At 38.8% G+C, this 23,320-nt stretch overlaps 1 protein-coding gene across 1 annotated transcript in view; it reads left to right on the top strand.

The window, feature by feature from the left end:
* Positions 1-267: 267 nt before the first annotated feature.
* Ftcdnl1 (formiminotransferase cyclodeaminase N-terminal like) overlaps positions 268-23,320 on the top strand; it is a 33,740-nt gene continuing 10,687 nt past the window's right edge. The window contains 4 exon segments of the mRNA XM_090354562.1: positions 268-360; positions 1,048-2,566; positions 7,492-7,542; positions 7,545-7,586. Of these exon segments, the coding sequence (XP_090210688.1) occupies positions 2,413-2,566; positions 7,492-7,542; positions 7,545-7,586 (247 nt within the window). The 5' untranslated portion in view covers positions 268-360; positions 1,048-2,412.

The following is a 23,320-nucleotide window of genomic DNA, read 5'->3' as shown; positions in this document are numbered from 1 at the left end:
ACCAGAAAGGGCAGAGCCCTAGAGTGCATGGACATTCAGGGGACCCGAGGCGCTTGGGCCGCGGGGTTGGGGCGGTGCAGCTGGGGCAGAAGTTGGCAGGTGTGGAGGGGCGGGGCTTCGCGGGAGGGGCGGGGCTTCGCGGGAAGGGCGGGGCGGAGGTTGGCTGCTGGGGCTCGGCGAGGCTTAGCAAGAGGGGCGGGGCGGAGATTGGCAGGTGGGGCGGGGCTTCGCGGGAGGGGCGGGGCATACTCCAGGCGCACGGGAGGCGGAGCCGCCGCCGCCGCCGCCGCCGCGCGGGGTTGGCGCTCAGGGCGGGGAATCCCGCCCGGCCGCGGTGGCCCGCGGGTCCTCGGCACACAGGTCGGTGGGTTCTCCTCCAGCCCTGGCCTGGGACGCGGGGGAGAGGGGGGAGCGGAGCCAGGCAGTGTTCCCGCTGGTGGGCGCGGGCTCACTGGGGCGGGCGACCCTCCTGTCCCGGTGACTTGCCGGCCTGCTGGTTGCGGAGCTGTGGGGTCCCAGGCCCTCCGGGGAAGGAGTCCCCGGGGCTCAGCGGAGCGCGAGCGTCCGGGTCGGGGGCGGGGAAGCCGGGAGGGGCCTCGCTTCGCGCTGGGCCCCTGACCTGTTCCTCCCTCCGTCCCCTCCCCACCCCGGAGTTCTGCGGTCACCCCACGTCATCGAGGGACCGGCCGGGCCCTGCGGGACCCCCGGCCCGGGGTCACCTCCCTGAGCAGGGGGCGGCGGTCCGGCTGTGGCTGCCAGCACTGTCCGCGGGGAGTCAGAATGGAAGGAGAGGATGAAACTAATCCTTTCTTCTGCACTGTTAGGGGTTTGCCATAAACACCATTTGTTAAAAAGCATAATTATGTTGGGAAAGTGCCTGATGAGACAATTAAGCTGCATAAACACACTGACAACAAATGAAAACCAGAGGACGCCCACGCCCCTGGTGTAAAGGGACTGTTGTTGTTGTTGTTGTTTACATAGAAAAGAGTGAGGTCCGGGCTGCTTTATTACGGCAAGCTTATTATTATTATTATTTTTCTTTAGGGGTGTTCAATGATGAGATGATGATGGCCACGGTAGAAAAGCCTGCTTGCAAAGCCGAGCTATCCCACCAATGCTAGTGAACAGAAGGAATGGATTCATTTGCCGAGAGTACCACGATTTGTACCAAAATCCTTTCAGCATAAGTGTTTGAGTTTAAAGTTCGTCTCACAGTTGGAGTCCGGTTTACTGCAGTCTCCTCCTACATGGAAAACGTTTCCGGACAGAAGATGACCCTCATCAAGTGTTTGTTGAATGAATCCGTGAGAGCCTCACTCATGTTGAGTGATGCTGTTTGAAAGAGGCCAGCACTATGGCGTTCTGATTTTGAGAAGTGGAATTTCTTTATGCTTTAACTCCTTTGATCATAATGACATTCGTGGTATAGAAAGATGAGCTGACAAATGTTGTTCTGAAATACTGAAAAAAAAAAAAAGGAAAAAAAATCAAGGCAACCTCCGAAACTTGTGGCATGAATTCATTTTTTTTGATAAAACAATCACACTTTTGGCATTATTGAGTAACATCTAGAAAAAATATGTGTCATCTTTTAGTACAGGGCACAGTCCTGTGAAATAATTTAAACGGATTCAGAAACTTTGGAGATCAAAGTACAAGGAGGAGCTCTGTCAAACAGTTACTGTTTAAAGAGATTCAAGTGGATTGTATCTGCATAGTGCCTGGCACTATGAGCCTAGACAGGCTGTTAACATGTCTCCTTCCTTCCTTCCTTCCTTCCTTCCTTCCTTCCTTCCTTCCTTCCTTCCTTCCTTCCTTCCCTCCTTCCCTCCCTCCCTCCCTCTCTCCCTTCCTCCCTTCCTTTCTTCTTTCCTTCCTTACTTCTTTCCTTATGTCCTTATTTCCTTCCCTCCCCTTTTTCCTTTCCTATCTTTCATTTTTTCATCCTCGTCTTTTTTTTCTTCCTCCTTCCTTTCCCTTTGTTCCTACAAGAATACATTTTATAAAAATAAGCATTTTAAGTAGTCTCTCTTGTTCCCCTTCCAGACTTTCCTCAGGAAAGCTAACAAAAGGACTATGCATGTTTGTTACACAGTACAGACCTGTGGGAAAAAAGATATGCTAACAAGGAACATGCTTAAATGGAATAATATATTTAATGGTGAAATTTCACACCCATGACAGAGTGCATGCTGAGTAATTTGCAAAGTATTTTGTAGTGTTGCTTCTGTGTTCCTATGTCCAAATGCACATTACCACTTTCACATGCTTACCTGTTTGAGTCATTCCTGAGGATGATTTCAATAGACATTCTCTGGGAACAAAACAGTGAACTTTTCACATTGTGATTGCCTGGTGTCCAGAAAGTTAGAACTTTGTGGTTAATGAACATGACCATCACAATGAAATATGAAAAGAATCATTTTTTTCTTTTATTCTAGAAAAGCCATGTCTTTCTCCAGACTGGGGCTCCGTTTGGCTGCCTGCTTACTAAACATTTCTGTAGCCAGAAGAAAATATATTGTTGAGAACATAGCAAAAGCAGCTCTTCTTGACAAAAATGGTAGGATCAACAGACAATGCAGTGTTTTGATGAGGCAGTCATTTTTGTAGTCTCTGCATGCTATGTATAGAGTATTTTTCTCCTAGATTGTCTTGAGCTGTTTCCCCTGCTGTGACTGGCTGAAAGATGCTGCCATTGGTCTTCCTCAGAGGTACACATGTGCTCTTGCAAGGGCCTGCATTGGCTCAGCAGAGCAGCTCTTCGCATTTGCCCACCAGTCTCCGGCATGAGGTCTGTTCAGAATGGTAGCAGGCTCCTGAAACAGATATATTTACATAAAAATGTATTTTTTTTTTTTTGCTTGTCTCAGGGCTTGAACCCAGGGTCTGAGCACTGTCATCGGGCTTTCTCTGGGCTAGAGCTTAACCAGTTGAGCCACAGCACTGATTCCAACTTTTTAAATGTATATACTGAGAAATCAAACTCATTCATGCTAGGCAAGCACTCTATCAATAGGCCAAACTCCCAGCCCATGGACCATTTATTTAACCATTAATAGAATAACAACAATAGTCAATTGTGCTTTTTATTCAGCATGTTAAATGAAAAACAAACTTGCCCCAAACCAATCACTTTAATTTGAAAGCACCCCTGCTGGCTTTCATGATACTAATATTATTTCTTGTGCATTTTCTCTGTATAAAGATGGGTAGGTAATTGTATTCAAGGGAAGCCCACAAAGACTGGAAACCTGGCAAATATCAGGGAGAGATGCTGCTCTACTCTTTTACATCCTTCAAAAACCATTAATTTGTTTTGGTACCATTTGTTTTTACTTAAACACATGCATCCACACGTAGAGTACTTACAGCCTTGCAATCCTTTAAATAAAAATAATTTCCTATTATTAATTTCCTACTATCTATAGTTTTTTGGTAACAGGTGAGCACTGAGATTACAATCTTCAAGCATTTGGGATTCTATACTTTTATTCTGATTGCTATTTTCTTAGTGTGTGTGTGTGTGTGTGTGTGTGTGTGTGTGTGTATGCACGCTTGTACTAGTTCTGGAACCTGAACTCTGTCCTTGAACTCTAGCACTAGCCTTAAGGCACAGTTTCACATCTGGCATTTTGCTAGTTAATTGGAGAAAGGAGTCTCAGAAACTTTCTTGCCCAGGCTAGCTTTGGACTGTGACCCTCAGATCACAGCCTCTGGAGAAGCTAGGATCACAGGTGTGAGCCACCGGCATCCAACTCTGATGGTCATTCTTGATGTGATTTTATGAAAGAGATTTTCTCCTATTTCTTCTCTAACTAGGAGCACATTTATGTTGATATCTTGTAACTTTGAAGAGCTGAAAATGTCTGAGAATTCATGATAATTGCTGAGTTAAAACAACCCTTTAGCTCTTTAGTGTCAGTGTACAGCTCTCTCTCTCTCTCTCTCTCTCTCTCTCTCTCTCTCTCTCTCTCTCTCTCTCTCTCTCCCTCCCTCCCTCCCTCCCTCCCTCCCTCCCTCTCTCCTCTCCTCTCCTCTCCTCTCCTCTCCTCTCCTCTCCTCTCCTGTCTCTCTCTGTCTATCTCTCTTTCCTCTTTTTGTTGCAAGAGCCTATTTGGGATCTGAATTGTCAGAAACAGTTCATCCAATGGAATTGGGTTACCTGTGTCTGTGGTTGAGTCAATGTGCACAGACGAGTGGGAAGGAGGTGCAGGCTGATGGACACTGGGTTAAACTCACAGGTTTTTTTTTTTATCAATTTATTAGTGTAAGCCACTAAAATGCAATTATAGCTATTATACACCATTACAAATACCAAGTAATTTACTTCCTCAGAGATTCATTCTGACAGCCCCTCCCACCAGCCTTCAAATTTTCTATATGCATGCTTAAGAAATTGTAGTAGTGATTCTTCCTTGGCATTTGATTCAATTGAATCATCTGAAACTAAGAATAAATGCTTAGATTTAGATGAAAATAAAAAGCAAATCATATCTTTTTCTTCAAGGAGATAGAGTACGTTGAAAACCCAGATAAAGTAGGCTTTCTGTTCTTGTTTTTGCTTTATCTTCTCTAGTTTAAAAAACTCTGGGAAGGACTTCCTTAGTTAAGGAAGTGAACCTATTACTTTGCAAATAATTTAAAGACATTAATTTAATTAATTTTTAAATTCCAGTTGCAGAGCTTGAACTGAAGGTCTGGGTGCTGTCTCTGAGCTTTTTTTGCTCAAGGCTGGTGCTCTATCACTTGAGCCACAGCTCTAATTCTGGCTTTTTTAGTGAATAGTTAAGAGTCTCAAGGACTTACCTGCCTAGGCTGGCTTTGAACCTCCTTCCTCAGATTTCAGCCTTGGAAGTAGCTAGGATTGATTATAAGCATAAGCCACCAGTTCCCAACAAAAGCATTTATTATTATTATTATTATTATTATTATTATTATTATTATTATTTTGGTGCCAGTCCTGGGGCTTGAAGTTGGCCTATGCACTGTCTTTTGCTCATGGCTAGCACTCTACCACTTGAGCCACAGTGCCAGTTCTCACTTTTTCTGTGTACGTGGTACTGAGAAATCAAACCCAGTGCTTCATGCGTGCTGGGCAAGCACTCTACCATTAAGCTACCTTCCCAGCCCTAGGCATTTATTTTTAAGTGAGTGGAATAAAAACATTTTTTTTCCGTAATTAAGCAATGTGAGCATATGTAAAAGATCTTCAGTAACAGAACCTGAGTTACGAATTTTAGACCTACATGAGGTTAGGTCTTTATGGATATTCACTAGATTATGAGTAACGTTTATTTTTCATGTTATTAAAATTAATAGTTTGGGGCCACTATATTCTCTGTAGTAGTTCCTAGGTATACCTTCTTTTTTTCTTTTTACTCTAAAAGGAGTAGTTGTTAAGCTGCCAGGGCACAGGGCAGCAAGTAAGGTATAATAGCCTAGTTAAAGCTTTAATTACTGCCTGAAAACATTTGTGTTGCACTCTGAATTTGCTTTGTAGGCTTAAAGGGGACTATTGAGGTAGAACTAGACTTGTAAACTTCAAAAATAACTTTGGGTTTATAAATGGCTGCCATAACAGGGAAGGCGGCACTCTCTTTCTGGTTATACATTCAAGTAAGTCATAAGCCACCAAAGCTGGAAGTTGTTAAGATCTGAAGGCTGTTCGTGGCCTCCAAAAGGGAGATGTGGGGTCTAACATTTCTAATGCACAGGTGCAGACATACCAGAAACCTCTGTTCTGCACTAATTGGCTAGCCTAGTTCTTCCAGATTTTGGATCTTGGCCCAGGCAATTTGATTTCTGATTTTCTAGAAGGAAATATTAATAAGGCCCTTTGTCGGTTGATTGATAGGGGATGCGATTAGTAAGGTATAAAATTTGGAGTGACACCTTTTCTGTTCTGTAATGTTTTGTGTGTTTTATTTCAATATACTAATGATGAAAAACAGTTTTCATGATCACTTTTCATAGTAGATACAGTGTACTTTAAATTTGTCCCACCCCTTCTGAATCCCTACTAATAATTATCTCACTTCCTTCCTGCTGACCTTTTTCCTGGTACCAATTTTCTGCATTTGGAAGAGGGGAGGGAGGTTGGCTTGTTTTGTTTAGATGTCACACTTGTCTTTTTGAATCTGGCTTTTTTTTGTTTTAAAATCAAATTATTGAATTGCTGTTTTCGTTAGTTAGATATTCTAGATTTTAAGCCTCTGTCAGATGTGTTAATTGTCTCTTCACACGACTGATAGTTTTCTCTACTTAGCAGAAGCTTTTTAGTTTGATGGAACCCTACTTGCCTATTCTTACCATTATATCTTATGGTTTAGGGATCTTATCCAAAATAATATTTGCTCATACTAACTTTCCTGTTGCAAGAAATTCCCTATTTTTAAGTAGGAACATTTGGAATCTTACCTACATTCATTTTGACCCATTTTTGTATATGGTGTGTGATATTGAGATTCACTTATGTTTATTTGCATAGAGGTACCCTATTGCCTCAGCATCATTTAGTGAAGACATTAAACTTCTTTTTTTTTTTTTGGCCAGTCCTGGGCTTAAGCTCAGGGCCTGAGCACTGTCCTTGGATTTTTCTCAAGGCTAGAGCTCTACCACTTGAGCCTCAGCACCACTTCTGGCTTTTTCTAAGTATGTGGTACCAAGGAATCGAACCTGGGTCTTCATGCATGTTAGGCAAGCACTCTACCACTAGGCCAAACTCCCGGCCCCTAAACTTCTTAATGCTTTCGTGGACAAATAAGTTTCTATAGGTGTATACACTTATTCTGGGCTCCTTATTCTGTCCATAAGTTGTTAGGTCTTTTTTTTTTGTCATTACTATGATGCTTCAATTACTGTAGCTTTGAAGTATGTTGTGTTTTGAAGTCAGGTGTTAGGATTTTTCCAGCTTTGTGCTTTAAATTCAGGATTGTTTTGGTTACTTGGAATCTTTTGGGATGACAACATTTTGAATTGCCTTATTTAGTTCTCTGAATAATATCGTTGGTATTTTATAGGAATCCCATTGAATCTGAAGATTACTTTGTGGAGTATGAATATCTTAACCATACTAATACTTGGAATCCATGAACATTAGAAGTCTTAATATTCGTATAATCATCCATTTCTTTTGTCTATATTTCTAGTTTTCATTGTGGAGATCATTTACTTGGATTTGACTAATACAAGATAATCACTGCAATATGGGCTACTTTCTTAGACTGAATTGGGAGAACTGTTAAATTCAGCAGCAAGTTCATGAGAAGGTCTCAGATTCCAAACTCTGGTGTTTGAGCTGAGCCATTTGGTTATATAGTAAGATTCTGCAGAACGTGAACTTACGAATTTCAGATAGCGAGTGTCACTTGCAAAATTCACACTGTGAAGTTTCTTATACCGAATTAAATTTTGTATCAGAAGAAATTAAACTTAAAATACCGCCACAGAAAAATATTCTTGCCTTTTTGTGTTGTTTCTTTACAGTACTGAGACATCCTGAAGTATCTGTGCTCAATATATTTTCTCACCAAGACTACAAAGATCAGTCATCACAATCGTGGCTTCTGTTGAGAAGCTAGGTAAGAGTTAAATTTATCTTTGCATATACATAAAATTATGTGATTTATTCCAGTCTGTCTGAAACCTACCTTTCTTTGGTGAACAGTAGGTTTTAGGTAGAATGGAATATTCTTTAATACTTGATATTTTATAAGGGTGAGTATTTCCCTTCACTCAGTAGTCTATCCCCAAATTGCATTTTTTTTCTGCAAGCATATACATCTTAAACATGACAGATTTACCATTGATTGTCATTAAACCTCGGGATCTAATTTTCACTAACATCCTTTTACTGAAGATGATTACTCAGCCTTTATGGTTAGGAAAAAGATGTTCAGCTTTTAACCTGTGAAATCCACCTTGATTCTGATGATTAAATTGGCATGGATTTGAACATGTAAAACAGTTGTGATTTGAGCTGATTGCTTGAAATCTTAAGTTGGAATATAGATTGAAATGAAATAGGCCCCATGCCGTACCAAGATGTCAGGTCTCAAATTACAAGACTTGAATTTGAAGAATAAGCAAAATCTTTTAAGCAAAAATTACATAAAGTTCCCACATATTTTCAAATAAACTTGTTTTTGATTTTGAAGATGTTCTTTTTATTCAGAAAGTATCACTGTTTTGAGATGGAGTTTTAATTTCTCACAAGCATAGAATAGATCATCCTGAGTGCTAATCATAACAAAAACTGTACTCAGTTGTGGAACTGGTCATTCTAAACTGCTAATGGAAACTGAGTCATAACAGAAAACACTTAGTTGTCTATAAAATTTATTTATTCAGAGTAGTACAATGAAATATATGATTGATCACCAGATAAAAGCCAACAGTATTCTTGCTTTAAAAGTCTATGGTTTTGCATGTATTTTAACATTATTATTCATCTACCATTTTGTCAGCAAGGAATTATGTCCAATTAACTGTAGAAAATTGACAAAATTAAAAATAAACAATCATTAAAGACTAAAGTAGTTTAAGACCAATAAACATAGCATAATTCTCCCCACTTTGGGGAGAAAAAAAATGTTGGAAGAAATGTGAAGTTTTATGACTGTTGGGAGGTGGGTTAAGGGGAAATGTTGACTCTTTGGTTTCTCATTATTTTGGATGAGAAAATAATCTTTTTGCAGATGGCAAAAGAAAAGAAACTCATGGGATAACAAAGACATAACTTCTTTAGATATGATTACAATTTAATTTTTTTCATATTTGTAGGCAGCTCCGTTCTGGCGGCTTGCTTGGAGGCCTTCTGAGCTCAAGAGGGGATCCACCTATACTTTGGTGCTGTAGACCTCATTCCTATCTAACCTGTCTCTGGTGTCAGAGTGTGGAGCACTGGCCAGAAGTAAGAGAGACTTTAAGGTTGTTATTTTTCTTACTGGAAACTTTTTTTTTTTTTTACCAGTACAACAGCCTGTGAACATCTACTCCCTCCTCAGTTTCCCGGGAAAGCCTGATCTTGAGGAATTGTATTGTAGTAAGTGTGTGTAGTTTCCAATGACACATTGTGTTTTTGCGACACATCCATTCACTTGCCACACCATGGCGCTATAGTTGACGAGATGTCATGGGGTGTGAAAAAGATCATTAATAATTGTCTTCAAAATTCAAATAGATTGTGAGGAAACCACAGTAATGTCTAATGAGTTCCTTGGATTCTTTGGGGCAGAATGATGGCATGTTTTGCCATCTGTGTTCTATTTTCTTGAGCAGGGGTAATGATGAGGTTGAGAAACCACTTAACTGTTAACTCCTTCCCCTTCTTCCTCTTTCTCCTTTGCCTCCCTCCCCACCCCCATGCACAACTCAAAGATTTTCTGTAGAGCTGATCTGTCACATGCGTGGTTTCCACCCCAGGGGGAGTTTAATTTGGAAAACTTGAACCACGTCACTTGAGGTGTTTTTGAATTAGACAAATTGGGAGAAAAGAAAGACCTTTTGCCTGAACCATCTAGCTGTACCATGGCTAATTATAAGATGGGGAGGCTCATAACCTTTGGGGAAAAGCTTGCCTAAGTGTAATTACATTCCTCTCCGTATGACCTCAAAAATCCTCCATGATGTTGCCTCGTTTTTCTTTAATGGGGCATTATCCAACATTTGGGATATAGATTTGGGCTTTCGCTCAGCTTCAACCAAGCAGCAGAAATAGGAAATCAGACTTGTTTCCAAAGGAGTAACCTTACTGGTTGTGCTGCGTTTTAATGTGACCTGACAGCTGTAGGTTATTTTACCAAGGACATTTTTGACTCAAAATTGGCTTTACTTTTGATCCAAACAAGAGTTAAAATTCAGCATGGGGAAAATACATTTCTGCGTGCATGTGCGCACGCGCGCGCGCGCGCACACACACACACACACACACACACACACACACACACACACTCACACAAATAAAGGATTTAGAATTGTTCAGACTAGAATAAGGATTTTAATTGTCCTCAAAACAATTATGGACAATTAGATTAACTCTCAAATTAGCTAGTACATGAAGTTCTTGACGTCCAGGCCTACTCCACTCCAGATGTTCTTTCTGTGCAGGAGACGGTTGAGAACCAGAGGGCCAGCACACAGCATTTCTCCCTTCCTTTGCCCTTTTGCTTCATTGGCAGCTACTGTACCTCATGATTTAAACATGGACATTTCTAATTAAATGAGAGCTCAGCTGCATTCTTGAACTAATTTATAACATTTGATTTGAAATGTAATAGCTTCAATCTTCATCTGATTAAAAACAGTCATATACTGTACACGGTTACTATTTTGATGCTTCAACATGCAGTTTTTATTTTTACATTCCCTTTCCTACACATCTGTTCATCTAATATCATCCAAATTTTTTAGAGTTTTTTTTTTTTTTTTTTTTGGTAACAGCATGCTCAGGCATTCTTATGAGGCAGAAGTATTCACATCCTAGGATCCCACTGTTTTCAGAACAGTAAAGATGTTTTGCACCAGACTAGCTCATTTCCAAGGAATCCAATTTTCAAATAATTTAGTTAACTTTTTGGGGGGATGAAAGACAATGTAGGACATGCTGGTAACATAAAAACATAGTTAAAGCCAGGTACTGGTGGCTCACACCTGTAATCCTAGCTACTCAGGAGGCTGAGATCTGAGTATCACAGTTTGAAGACAGAACTGGCAGAAAAGTCCCTGTGAGACTCTTATCTCCAGTTAACCACTCAAAAACTAGAAGTGGAGTTGTGACTGAAAGTGGTAGAGCACTAGCCTTGGGCAAAAATTGCTCAAGGATAGCACCCAGGCCAGGAGTTCAAGCCACATGATCAACAAAAATACAAAACAAAACAAAAACGATAGTTAATATTGACATATGTAATTCATGTATGCTTTGTATGCAAAAGCTGTGCCACCTTTTGGTTCAACTGTAACATTATATCTTAAGGAAAACATTTTGTTATTTTTTTCTGTGCTGGTACTGGGGCTTGAACTCAGGGTCTGGCACTTGTTCCTTAACTTTTTTACTCAAGGCTAACATTCTACTACTTGAGCCACACCTCCACTTCTGGCTTTTGGGAGCTCAATTGGAGTTATGAGCCTCACAGATTTTCCTGTCTAGGCTGGGTTTGAACTATGGCCCTCAGATCTTAGCCTTTGAGTAGCTAAGGACATACAGAGTTGACCCACCATTGCTTAGCTCAAGACAAACTGGTATTCTGGGGATTTGTAGACACTGTCAACATCATGTATATGATTTTTGTACATGTTCCTTCATGTGTACATAATAGAAACACACCTAATTTTGCCTATAATTTTAATTGGAGACATTTTAGGATGAAAGGGAAAGCAGGGCAGATGTGAGAGATGAAATGTGAAGGACTTCAATATAACTGGCTGAAATTTAGAGATGGGGTAGGATGGGATAACATTCTTGAAAATTTTAAGAGCTTAAGAGGATGTCTAGCAGGGCACAGTGGCTCACGCCTGTAATCTTAGCTACTCAGGAGACTGAGATCTAAGGATCAAGGTTCAAAGCCAGCCTAGGCAATACAAGTCTGTGAGACTCTTATCTCCAATTAATCACTAGAAAATGGGAAGTGGGGCTTGTCTCAAGGATAGGATGGTAATCTTGAGCTGAAGAGCTCAGGGACAGCACCCGGGCCAGAGTTCAAATCCCATGACCAAAAAAAAAAAAAAAAAAAGAGGATGTCAGAGTCTAGGTTATGGAGCTTTATCTAAACCTTATCTAAAGGCAGTGGGAGCCACTGCAATATTTTAAACCAGAATGTGGTACGATTGGCTTTGAAGTCAAAAATGCCTGCATGCTAGAGAATGCATGTGATGGAGTGTGATGGACATTCGAGAAGCAGGTGAGGTGGACAGTTGTGGGAAGATGATAGTGTCCTACAAACATGCTGTAGGATATCAGAGGGTAGGAACAAAGCCATGGTATGATACTGTCATCAATCAGAAATGACTTGAGAATGAGAACTTGAGGAGAAAAAGCATGAATGGGTCCTACATGCACTACCATTTGGTTGTTGCATTTGTCATTCAAGCCCTGGTGATAGATATCTTGTCCATGTTTCTGTACAGATTGTAGATACCTTCACTACTTTAGACTTTGGCTTTCATTTTCTATAAAAACCCACATTTGATAAGGTATATTAGGATATACCTTATTACCTCTATTATATCTCTGAGAGTTTTCTTCTTCCTTTTCTTTCTTTATTCATTCTCCCTTTTCTTTCTTTTATTTTTTTAGTTAAAAGGATATATGTAGATATGTCAAATATTCTATAGACTTTGTTCCAAAACCTCTTAATCACCTCCCTAGCCCTTACCTTTACCACACTCATCCATCTTGTTATTTAAGATTTAATATCTAGATATAAGATTCAGTATATCTAAATATTATACTTACATTAATAATTTTTAGTTGTTCCATTTTAGACACCTTTTGTTTCCATCTCACTGTGGAGGATAGGAATTTGGTTTCCTCTATCCCACTCCTTACCTCCCCCATTGCACTTCCTGAACATACTCCTTCGTTTTGTGTGCCAGGGACTTCAAATCAGCTTGGGCACTGTTCCCTAGGTTTTATTTTTTCCCTCATTGCTGGTGCTCTACTACTTGAGTCATACCTCTACTTTTTTTGCCAGTCCTGGGCTTACTTTTTTTTTTTGCCAGTCCTGGGCTTGAGCTCAGGGCCTGAGCGCTGTCCTTGGACTTTCTCAAAGCTAGAGCTCTACCACTTGAGCCTCAGCACCACTTCTGGCTTTTTGCTATGTATGTGGTACCGAGGAATCGAACCGGGGTCTTCGTGCATGCTAGGCAAGCACTCTACCAGTAGGCCAAACTCCCGGCCCCATACCTCTACTTTTGTATTTTTGGTGATTAACTGGACTAATCACTACAAAGGCTGGCTTCAACTCATGATCCTTGTATCTCAGCTCCCTGAATAGCTAGAATTATAGCCCTGAACCATCAGCACATGGCACTCCTTCTTCTTAATACTGAAATTTTTACTGTTATTTATTGGCTATATTATAGCTATATAAACATCCCCAATGAATAGTTTGTTTTCTTATTTTATATTAGTTTACATTTTATACTACTTCATATTTTATCTTATAATGCTTCCTCTATATATTTCTTCTATACTATATCCAAAGCCTTCAGTAAAAGTTTGATTTCTTTCTTATTAACTCCCAGTTGCTTTAATTAGTTCCCTGGGTGTTCCTTATATTTATTTGTTACAACAATATCCTAGCAATATCTAACATATCTGGCATTTTATTTTCCCTTCATAGTTGTTTCCTGTCTCCTTTTTCCCATCCCTACAACATAGTTGCTTTATTTTTATTGTTTAGATCTATTTGCTGTTTACTAAGAGAGGACACTAAAAGGCTCAGTAGAAACTCTTGGTGTGTTTGAGTTGGCTGAGTTATTTTTTGAAGAAACTGCTTTGGTCTTTATTCTGGGTAAAGTCTTCAACCAAAAGTTTAAATGTGGAGTCCAGTGTTGGAAAGTCCAGGGCTGAAAAGTCTTAGCGCTTTGTAATATTTTTTTTCATAATTCCTATTTCCACTAATCACTTTCTCCCTCCTGCCCCCACTCCACTTTCGTTGTGACCAATATTCCCGAGCTAGATAATTTATTCCTTATTTTAATCTTCCTTTTGACCTTCCTTCCCTCAAAGATGCTGCTAGCTCTCACTGTTTTCAGGTACCTGTGGTATAAATGAGATTGTGTCTCTACTATCTCCTTTGCCAACAGGGGTTTGATAAACTACCCACCACCTGCATATCTCTTGTACGACTTTCAATGCCATTTGCTCATCTGTATCTGACTGAGTGGAAAAAATTGTCTACACATCATCTCTTTATCACATTTTTTCTAGATAGTTTTGGTAGAACTGGAAGTAGACATATGGAGCCTTAGTCTCATCTTTACCTGAAGTCTTCACTTCTCTAATTCTTAGTGACTTTTAATTGCCTTGGATCCTTCAATAAGTTTATCTCATTTGGAATCACTGGTAAATTTGCAAGAACATTCTTTGATAATCCTACTTCTAACTCAGTACTGACCATATTTTTTATTAAAGATTTATTAACATTGATTTTTATATCATATTTCAAATGACGTGTTTAACAAACAAGTATTCAAGAAGGGAATCTTTATATATACAATCACTGGCACTTAGATTTTAGAACATAATTAAAATTAGGCTGTGGGTTTGTGTGTCATAGATACATATTAATCTACGTAATAAAACATTATGTCTATAGAGTCATACATTTTTATGACCATATTTAATTTGAATGTTGGGATTCCTGTAAACTTGGTATACTTTACATGATTATATTGTGGACTATCATGCTTCTTCAGTGTTTTCCACCTCTCCTTTTTACTTTCTATTTTTTCATACAGCAGCCAGTAGTTATCTTCCTCATCCTGCCCCCACCCCACAACAAGTCCCCACAAACTTTCATAAAGATTGAGCGGAGGTAAGGGAAGAGGGATCTGAAGGCAAATTCTCCTAGTGATTTGTCTTTAAACATGTATAGGGATATTGCTCAAGTGGTAGAGGACTTCCCTATCCCAACATGAGGTCCTGAATTACAAAAAGGAAAAAATAGTATTGAGTATAGCTATGAACATTGTAGATATAAGGGTTTTTTGTTTTATATTATTGATCAAAATAATATTTAATGGCATGCTATAAAAATCAAGGTCATTATTTATGAGACAGGAAAGATAAGGTGCTAGTTAAGTAAAATGTATGAATGAAAAAGTAGCTCTTATGTGGTTTTTGTTTTATATATATATCAAATGTTAGTGAGCTAGATTTGAATTACTAGCCTCATAGGTCGTTTTCTTTTGGAGGGTTCTTAGGACTTGTAGGACTTGATGAGATGTTCAGAAGGCAGCAAACTTGTGTGGGCATTTTGAGACCCTTCGATGACCTCATTACAGGCTGTCAAAATATGGACTGAGCGGGAAAATCAGGAGCAACTTCTCACATCAAGGATTCTCCATCTGCTGTGGAGGTAGTCTGATAAAGCAGCATTGGATGTGGCTGAGATAAGGCCTTTTAGGCACTGGATTCTCATATCAACAGTACTTTCATTGTCATCATGTAAAACTCATAGTTGATCTTACAGGTATGTGAGCATATATGATAAGCATTTAATTTGAAAATCACAGGATACTGCCACCAGATAAAAAGCCAGATAAAAAGTACTTAACACTATGAAGATTGATGCCCACAGTGATTTCAGTACGTTTTTAACTATGAAGGAGAATTTCATGGTTATTCCAAGTGTGTATCACTATAGGCTTAATAAATATAGGAGAATTATTAGATCCACTGCAACACAGAGGTACTAATAGAGAAGAAAAATAATAAATGAGGGACTGGGTATCAACTAGCTTAACACCTATCAAAACTTATGGACCAGCCCAATTATACTTCAAATAACTATACTCTCTTCTCTTGCCGGGGCTGTGTTGTAACTTTAAATGCCAGCAATTTAACACCTCATTGGGCAATACTTGACTAGTGGAAGGGCTATAGTAGATAATGCTGTCCTCTTTTGTCCTTGAGATAGACATTTCTGAGGCCCACCTCAGCACGATTAAGTCCCAGTTGATCATGACTGGGAGCAGCACTGGCCTTTTCTCATTCCCTATGTCATTCATGATGTATATTGAATAAGATTTATTGACATAAGGACAAGAATAAATGTCCTAGATTGATGCTCTAATCAGGATGAATAGGGAGAATGTATGAAGTCATTGCTGCCTGCCTGTACACTTTTTGCAATTATTTTTTCTTAGTCTAGAATCACAAACAAGACTTATAGTTAAAACTTGAAAAACTCCTGTAGTAGACATTAAACATTCACCCCTTGCTATTAAAAGCAGCTCTGGCTGGCGCGGTGGCGTACACCTGTAATCCTAGCTACTCAGGAGGCTGAGAGCTGAGGTCTGAGGTTCAAAGCCAGCCCCAGCACTAAAGTCCATGAGACTCTTATCTCCAATAAACCCTAGAAAATAGGAAATGGGCTACGGCTCAAGGGGTCGGGGGGGGGTAGCCTTGAGCAGAAGAGCTCAGGATAGCACCCAGGCCCAGAGTTCAAGCCCCATGACCTACCAAAAAAAGAAAAAAGCAGCTCTGGGGATCTTACAGTTTAGGGACTTTAAATTTGTTTACAGTAGATATTTAAAGCTCCATGAAATGGATATGGTATAGCAAAGATATGGAACCAACCTAGATGTCCCTCAGTTGATGAGTGGATCAACAAGTTGTGGTATTTGTACACAATGGAATTCTATGCTGCTGTCAGAAAAAACGACATCGACCCATTTGTTAGGAAATGGAAAGACTTAGAAAAAAATCGTATTAAGTGAAGTAAGCCAGACTCAAAGGAACTTAGGCTCAATGGTTTCCCTCATTCGTCATAATCAGTAGAAACCTTGGGCTCTACTAGCAGAGATCTGCAATAGAGCAAACCCTTGATACATAAGGCCATATAGTATGAAGCTAATTGAAAGGACCTCCAGGATATTGAAACAAAAGCCATATAACGAATGATTGTTGTCCTTAATGTACTATGTTATCTCTCATCTCCTTTGCTGTCCCTTGGGTATCTCATATTGTTACAGTACATCACTTTGTTATCTGATATATTGAATTTATTTGTATTTGATTATTTGAAAATTGATAGGGAAGGGGGGAAAACCAAGATGGGGGATGAGGGGGAAGGGTAATGGGTACCAAGACATGTGAAAGGGTATCAATGTATGTGAACTAATGCACCTTCTATATGGCAAATATCATGTAACCCTTTTATTAAGTACAATAAAAAAAAGAAATGGATATGGTATTTAGTTGATGATGCTTAAGAGAAGGTACTTTTTTAAGCCAAGGTTACAATATCTTAGAGATCTCTTTTTGAATTCCTTGATCTCTGTGACATTTCTTTTTTTTGCCATTTGTGGGCTTTTTCTATGTATGTGGCACTGAGGAATGTGGGTATTCATGAATACTAGACAAGCACTCTACCAGTAGGCCAAACTCCAAGCCCCTCTTTGGGACCTTTCTTTCTTAGCATTTACACTGACTTTCAATGTCAAGGTTACTAGACTTAGAAAGTTAAAAGACACTGGTATAAAGATGTTGGTAGCATTGATGGGCCAGTAAAATTAAGTGCATAAACCAAAGCGTCTACATATCCTCATGTACATACCTAGACATCTCCCCAGTCTCTATCAGTGAAGGAAGGTATATTTCTCAAGATGATCATAATAACAGCATGGAAGTAGCAGTACATGTTCATGTTTGATTTTTTGGCAGATGCAAGCAAAGATGTTGGCAAAAACAAGAGCAATAGAAACAAGAAAGAAAGAAAGAAAGAAAGAAAGAAAGAAAGAAAGAAAGAATAAAAAAGTTACCTAGTAAGTTCTTCTGTTGACCTCACTCCCATTATCTTAATTTAATACCATTCTAACAAATAGGGTAATGACTGGCCACCAGTGATCACTGGACAGCTAGTTCAAATCCCATGCCCTAAGTGCATGGAGCAAACACTGAATTCAAAGCCTTGGATGGGAAAACGAATATAAAGAATCTCACTGATATTTTTCTTTTTCTTTTTCTTTTTTTGTCAATTCTGGGACTTGAACTCGGGGCTTGAACTCAGAGCCTGAACACTGTCCCTGTGCTTCTTTTGCTCAAGACCAGCACTCTACCACTTGTGCCACAGTGCCATTTCTGGCCTTTTCTGTTTATGTGATACTGAGGAATCAAACCCAGGGCTTCACGCATGCTACACAAGCATTCTATTGCTAAGCCACCTTCCTGGGCCTCAGTGACATTTTTCTTATGAAAAAGGATTTGATAGTTTTTTTTGTTTTGTTTTATATACTGGGTTAAAATTTAAAATTGCTAAACATTTAAAATTTTAAAATTTGCTAAATTTAAAATTGCTAAAAATAAAAAAGGCTGTGGGAAGAAAGAGAATGAGGTTTATGCTATCATAATAGAATTAGCAAGGAGAGAAAGAGCCTTCCCACGCCTTGTCTCCAGGGTGATAAGAGGCCAAAGGCTGGGTTAGAGAAAAAGGCACAACAAGTATTCCATTCTTTCTATCCCAAATTTTGAACCAGTTCCACAGAAGAGAAAGGCAGAAGAGAGATGGAAATACTGCCTTTGGACTTAGCCAGAGAGCTAGACAGACTTATCCAGCCAGGCACAGGTAGCACAGACCACCTTCTGGACAGCTTTAGGATCAGGAGAAAGGTAAAGCCAAGGCAAGTCTATACATAGCCAGCTGCTCTCTCAAGCACCCTACCAGAGAATAAAAGTTGGGAAAGAGCAAAGCCAATATATTAAGTTAGGGCAGTGGTGACAGAATGCTATTGCCTAGGTGATTTAAACAACACAATACTCACTGTCTCATAATTTTGGAGGTGAGAATTCTGAGATCAGGATGTCAACAGGTTGGTTCCTAATGAGAGCTGTGAGGAAGGGCCTGTTCTGTCTTGCCTTAAGCATAATCCGTTCCTGTTCACATGGCATTACTTCTGTTCACTGTGTGTGTCCAAATTTTCCCTTTTTATGAGGACACTGATCATATTGGATTAGGGGTCCAAACTTATTCCGGTATGATCTCATTTATATTTGCAGTGGTCCTATTTCCAAATAAGGTCACATTCTAGGAGCAGGGATTCAACATATGCCTTTTTTGTAGGTGGGGTGGAGAGAGACAATTCAACCTGTAATAGACAGCAAGACTAGAACTGTCTCAACGAGGAAGGAAACATCAGTCATGAGCAAGAAGCATTTCTCTCCCAGAGGTGATTGAACGAAGGAGTAGTGTGGTTTATGTAGATGGAGCTTGCGGAGAAATGGTGAAGAAGAGAGGGACTGTGGGAAAGGAAGATGGCAGGGCTTGACTTTGGGGTGGGGATTTAAGATGACTGAGATTACTGAATACTGTTTACGGCCAGAAACCAGGAAGAGGGTTGGGAACTGAATACAGGAAAGAAAACTAATTCCTGCAAACCACTTATTTGCCATTTTGAGGAGCACTATGTGTTCATGGCTGCTTCTTGCAGTGGGGAGCGGGCTTTATGTTGACACATAATGTTGTTCTATGACTTGATCTTGCAGCACAAAAACTGGCCACAAGGTTCTGTGAAACTCAAGAAAGCTGAGGCATATAGAGTTAACATGGCACAGATGGGAATTTATTGGGAAGCTTACAACTACAAGTATAGTACTGGGTGGTAGCAAAACCAAATGGATTGCTTTAGTTTGGATTAGAAAAGGGATACACACACACACGCGCGTGTATATATGTGTGTGTGAACAAACACATCACACATACATATATTTATATGATATATATCATATATATATATATATATTAAGCTAATATCAAGAAGTCTGACACATTCCTCACCAGGAGTTTGTTGTTAAGCTCTGCCAATCACTGTTTTGGTTTGCCTATTTACTGTTTCCTGGGAAATGATGCCAGGAAAAATTGAGTAGGGCTCCTTTGGAGCAAACATGATGGTCACCACTGAAGTTGACTGTAGTCCTATGAAGCTGAATCTATACATGTGAGCAACAAAGGGATTTCTGACCATTCGGTGGTTTTGCCAAGTACCATCTAAATGATTCTTTAGGACACTCAGGTATTCTCTGAAAGCGTATGTAAGATTGTCAATAGCCTGAGCAGTATTTGGAAATGACAGGTTCAACACCAACGTGTATATTACATATACACGTGTGTCTGCCTTTCTATTTCTGATCAACATGCACTACCTCACTAACTACCTCAGGCAGAGGAGTAGACAGAAAACAAAGAGGAAAGAGGCAATAAATTAGAATTTGGGATGAACATGAGCACATATCCCTTCTTTGCCAGTTGGTTTCATAAAATAGATTTTGAGTCACCTTTTCAGTTTATTTCAGATTGGCATCTATAATATGGGAGATCGTATCTATGAGAGTAGTATTTCTGCATCCTACCAGCCATTATCACTGTTAGTCCTTCTTTATGGTCAATGATAGTCACTCTAAAGATCTGTGGATGGGATTCTGAGCCACTAGGGCCCAAACTAGGCTCGTCTACTATAAAGACAGTGGATCCCTTTCTCCTATTTTATTTATTAAGATTCCAAATAAGGTTTGAGGAAGGAAGTAGAATCACCTCTGGAATTCTAAGTTTGGAACTTTCAAGGAAGAAGCAAATGGCTTTTCCTTTATTAGTTCTTTATTTGTAAAATTATATAGAGTAAAATGGTTTAGAGAAATAGCATATTTTTGGAGTATTTGTGTTTGTATTTCTCATGCCATATTCCTCCTTAGCTTTTTCACTCAAGTTCCAATTGAGCTGTACCTCCACTTTCAGCTTTTTACTGGTTAATTGAAAATAATAGTCTCTCAAATTTGTCTTTCAGAGCAGGCTTTGAACCATATCTTCAGATCTCAACATCCTGAGTAGCTAGGATTACAGATGTGAGCCTCTGCTACCCAGACCATTTCCAGGATTTTGTCTATTAAAGAAGTATAACAGAGTATCTTTTCCCAACAAAGCTAGGACCATGAAATTTGTTCATGAAACAAGTAGAGCTATGTGGCAAGTTAAAATAAGATACTGAGTAATATATAGTTTAACTCTGTGTCATTTAAGTCAGCAAAGTATCATTCTTCAAGTGAATAACTTTTTTTTTCATTGCATAGAAACACAAAAGAGAACATTCATATTTATCCATCAGGACAGCAGAAGTATGAAGGATTATTGCAATAATTTTTCCTTAGGCCTTGTCTTAATTTTTTCTTAGCTCTTCTTTTTATAAAACTTTACGTACTGTAGATGAGGCTAAAATGACCTCTGATAAGCATTTTGATTCTTGATTTCCTGCCAGGTTATGGTATGTCCCAATGCAGAAATTCTCCATGATTTTATTTGTATATCTCTATACAGTTGTCTCTCAGTATCCATTGGAAGTTGGTTCTAGAATATTCTGTGCATAATAGAATTTATGAATGCTCAGTTTCTTTACATAACATGGTATAGTCTAGCATTTAATTTAGGCATAGCCTCCTGTACACTTAAAAACATGAATACATTATTTATAATGGTTAATAAAATAAATATTTGTAGCACTATGTTGTTTATGGAATAACTAATATAAAAGAAGTCTGTACATGGTCAGTACAAATGTAATTATTTTTGCTTTCTAGTTGGTTGGATCTGTAGATGCAGAGCCTATGAATATGGAAGGCATAATATGTGCCCCAACTCCATATCGCATTGGTTGTATGTTTTTGTATTAAAAACACTATGTTTCTACAGCTTACTCATTCAGTACAGAAATCTAACCATGGAATTATGTAGACATTAGCTCATTCCTTTTACGTACTTAAATGATATTTTACTCCTCTATTTGTGAATATTCAGATTATCACCCAGTTCTTCCATGTTATAAATAATGCAACAATGTAACTTTTGTTTTGTCCTGTATACAAAATCTTGAAAGAAAATACAAAGGAATAAAATTATTAGGTTCATACATTAATATTAATAATTGCTTTTTTTACATGAAAACCAACTGAGTACTGATGGTACTTTCTTTCCAGGATACATTTTTTTGGCACTTTTTGACAATTCCCATGAAGGTCTTTGTACATGAACAGTACTTTATGGGAGCAGCTGCCCTCCTGTTCTTTCCAATTTTTTGCATTTTTTATTGTCAGAGTTCATCAGGTAGTAGGTGCATTACTTCTGTCACATTTATATTTTTTCTCATGTTTTTGTCCTCATAGAGGATTACAATAGCTCAAAACCTATTTGACCTAAGGTCATATAGGATGAGAGTAAATGAAATGAACTCTAAGATTCGGAAACAAGAGATTTATCTTGTGAGATTATTTTTCTTAATGTACTATGTTATTTCTCTTCTTTTTTGTAATTTTTTTACCTCCATGCAAATTGTAGATAATTCAGAGATGCAAATGTAATTCCTTTTTGTTCATTTAGGTATATAGTTGTTTCCATCACCCTATCATCTGTACATTTATTTGTTTTGTTGGAGAAAACCTGACAGAGTATACAGTAGCATCTACTGATATACAGTAGAATTTCCTTTCACCTCAAATTATTTTTCTGTTACCTCAAGAAAGAACAGGCAAGAGAATGTGTCAGTCAAAATGCAATTTAGGAATTGTACTCAATCTCATTTTTCAGCCTAATATTCCTGTTCTTTCATCAGAAAGATCAGCTGCCTTTTATTTTTTCCAGTCCCTTAGAATAACATCCCATTCTAGTCAGCATGTTTAATGTACTTCTCAATGATGTTCTAGCACAATAAATTTTGTATCTCATGCATGTGTACATATGGTAAGAATTTCTTCAAGTCCTAGCCATGTGGGGGAGAAATATTGCGGTTGCTTTGTTAATGCAGTGTTTGTGTTGGAGTGGGTAAGACCCGACGCTTTAACTCTCAGTGCTGGGCGTAATGAGATGGCTTTGATGGTGGTGTAAGACTCTAGTGGGATGGTCACAGCTTCACACTTCAAAGCTGAGCATATGGGGTGAATCCTGGTTAGCTTTGTACTCTTTTGGGGATGGTTGGGAGACAATTCTTAACAGCTCCATTTAATGAAGACATTGAAAAAGAAAATGTTCTATCTTTAAAATAATTTTGAATTGCAAAAGAGAAATTTCCACCACCCCCTTTCATAGACTAAGCTAAGAATAATTTCTCCTAGTCTGTACTTAATTAGAGGTAGTGCCTCATCTCTGCTATCCTGTATTTCCAAGTGCCGCTCTTTTAAAATGTACTATGTGGCAAGATTTATTGGCCAGTTTTATTTTAGGTGTGTGCATGGATTTAGACAAAACTTTTGGGGCTATCTATTTAGCCATCTGAGAGATTTTTATCACTTCTGGTAGGGAATTTTTCCCCCTTCGCATTAAAAAATACATAAATAAAAAATCAACGAAACAAAAAAACTTGGCTATATTAAGAGAGCTATACTAAAACTAGAGGATGCTTATGAGATTTCAAGTCTAGCACCCAGTTTAATTTTTAGATTTTTGTGCTTTTATCCCCCCATCTACTTGATTTGTGTCTGAGGTGCTAAGTTAGAAAAAGTACTCTTTTTGATTGGTATGTGCTTATGAAAAGATTTGATACTTTTTGAGCATTACTAGAGTTTTGATTTAAGAATGATAACGACAAACCACACATTCATGGTTGGGAGGGC

The sequence above is a fragment of the Megascapheus bottae genome, chromosome 21 (assembly GCF_031878675.1).
Source record: "Megascapheus bottae isolate mThoBot1 chromosome 21, mThoBot2.hap1, whole genome shotgun sequence".
In the NCBI taxonomy this organism is placed as follows: Eukaryota; Metazoa; Chordata; class Mammalia; order Rodentia; family Geomyidae; genus Megascapheus; species Megascapheus bottae.
Note: the sequence above shows the minus strand (reverse complement) of the source record. Positions and strands in the feature narration are given on the sequence as shown.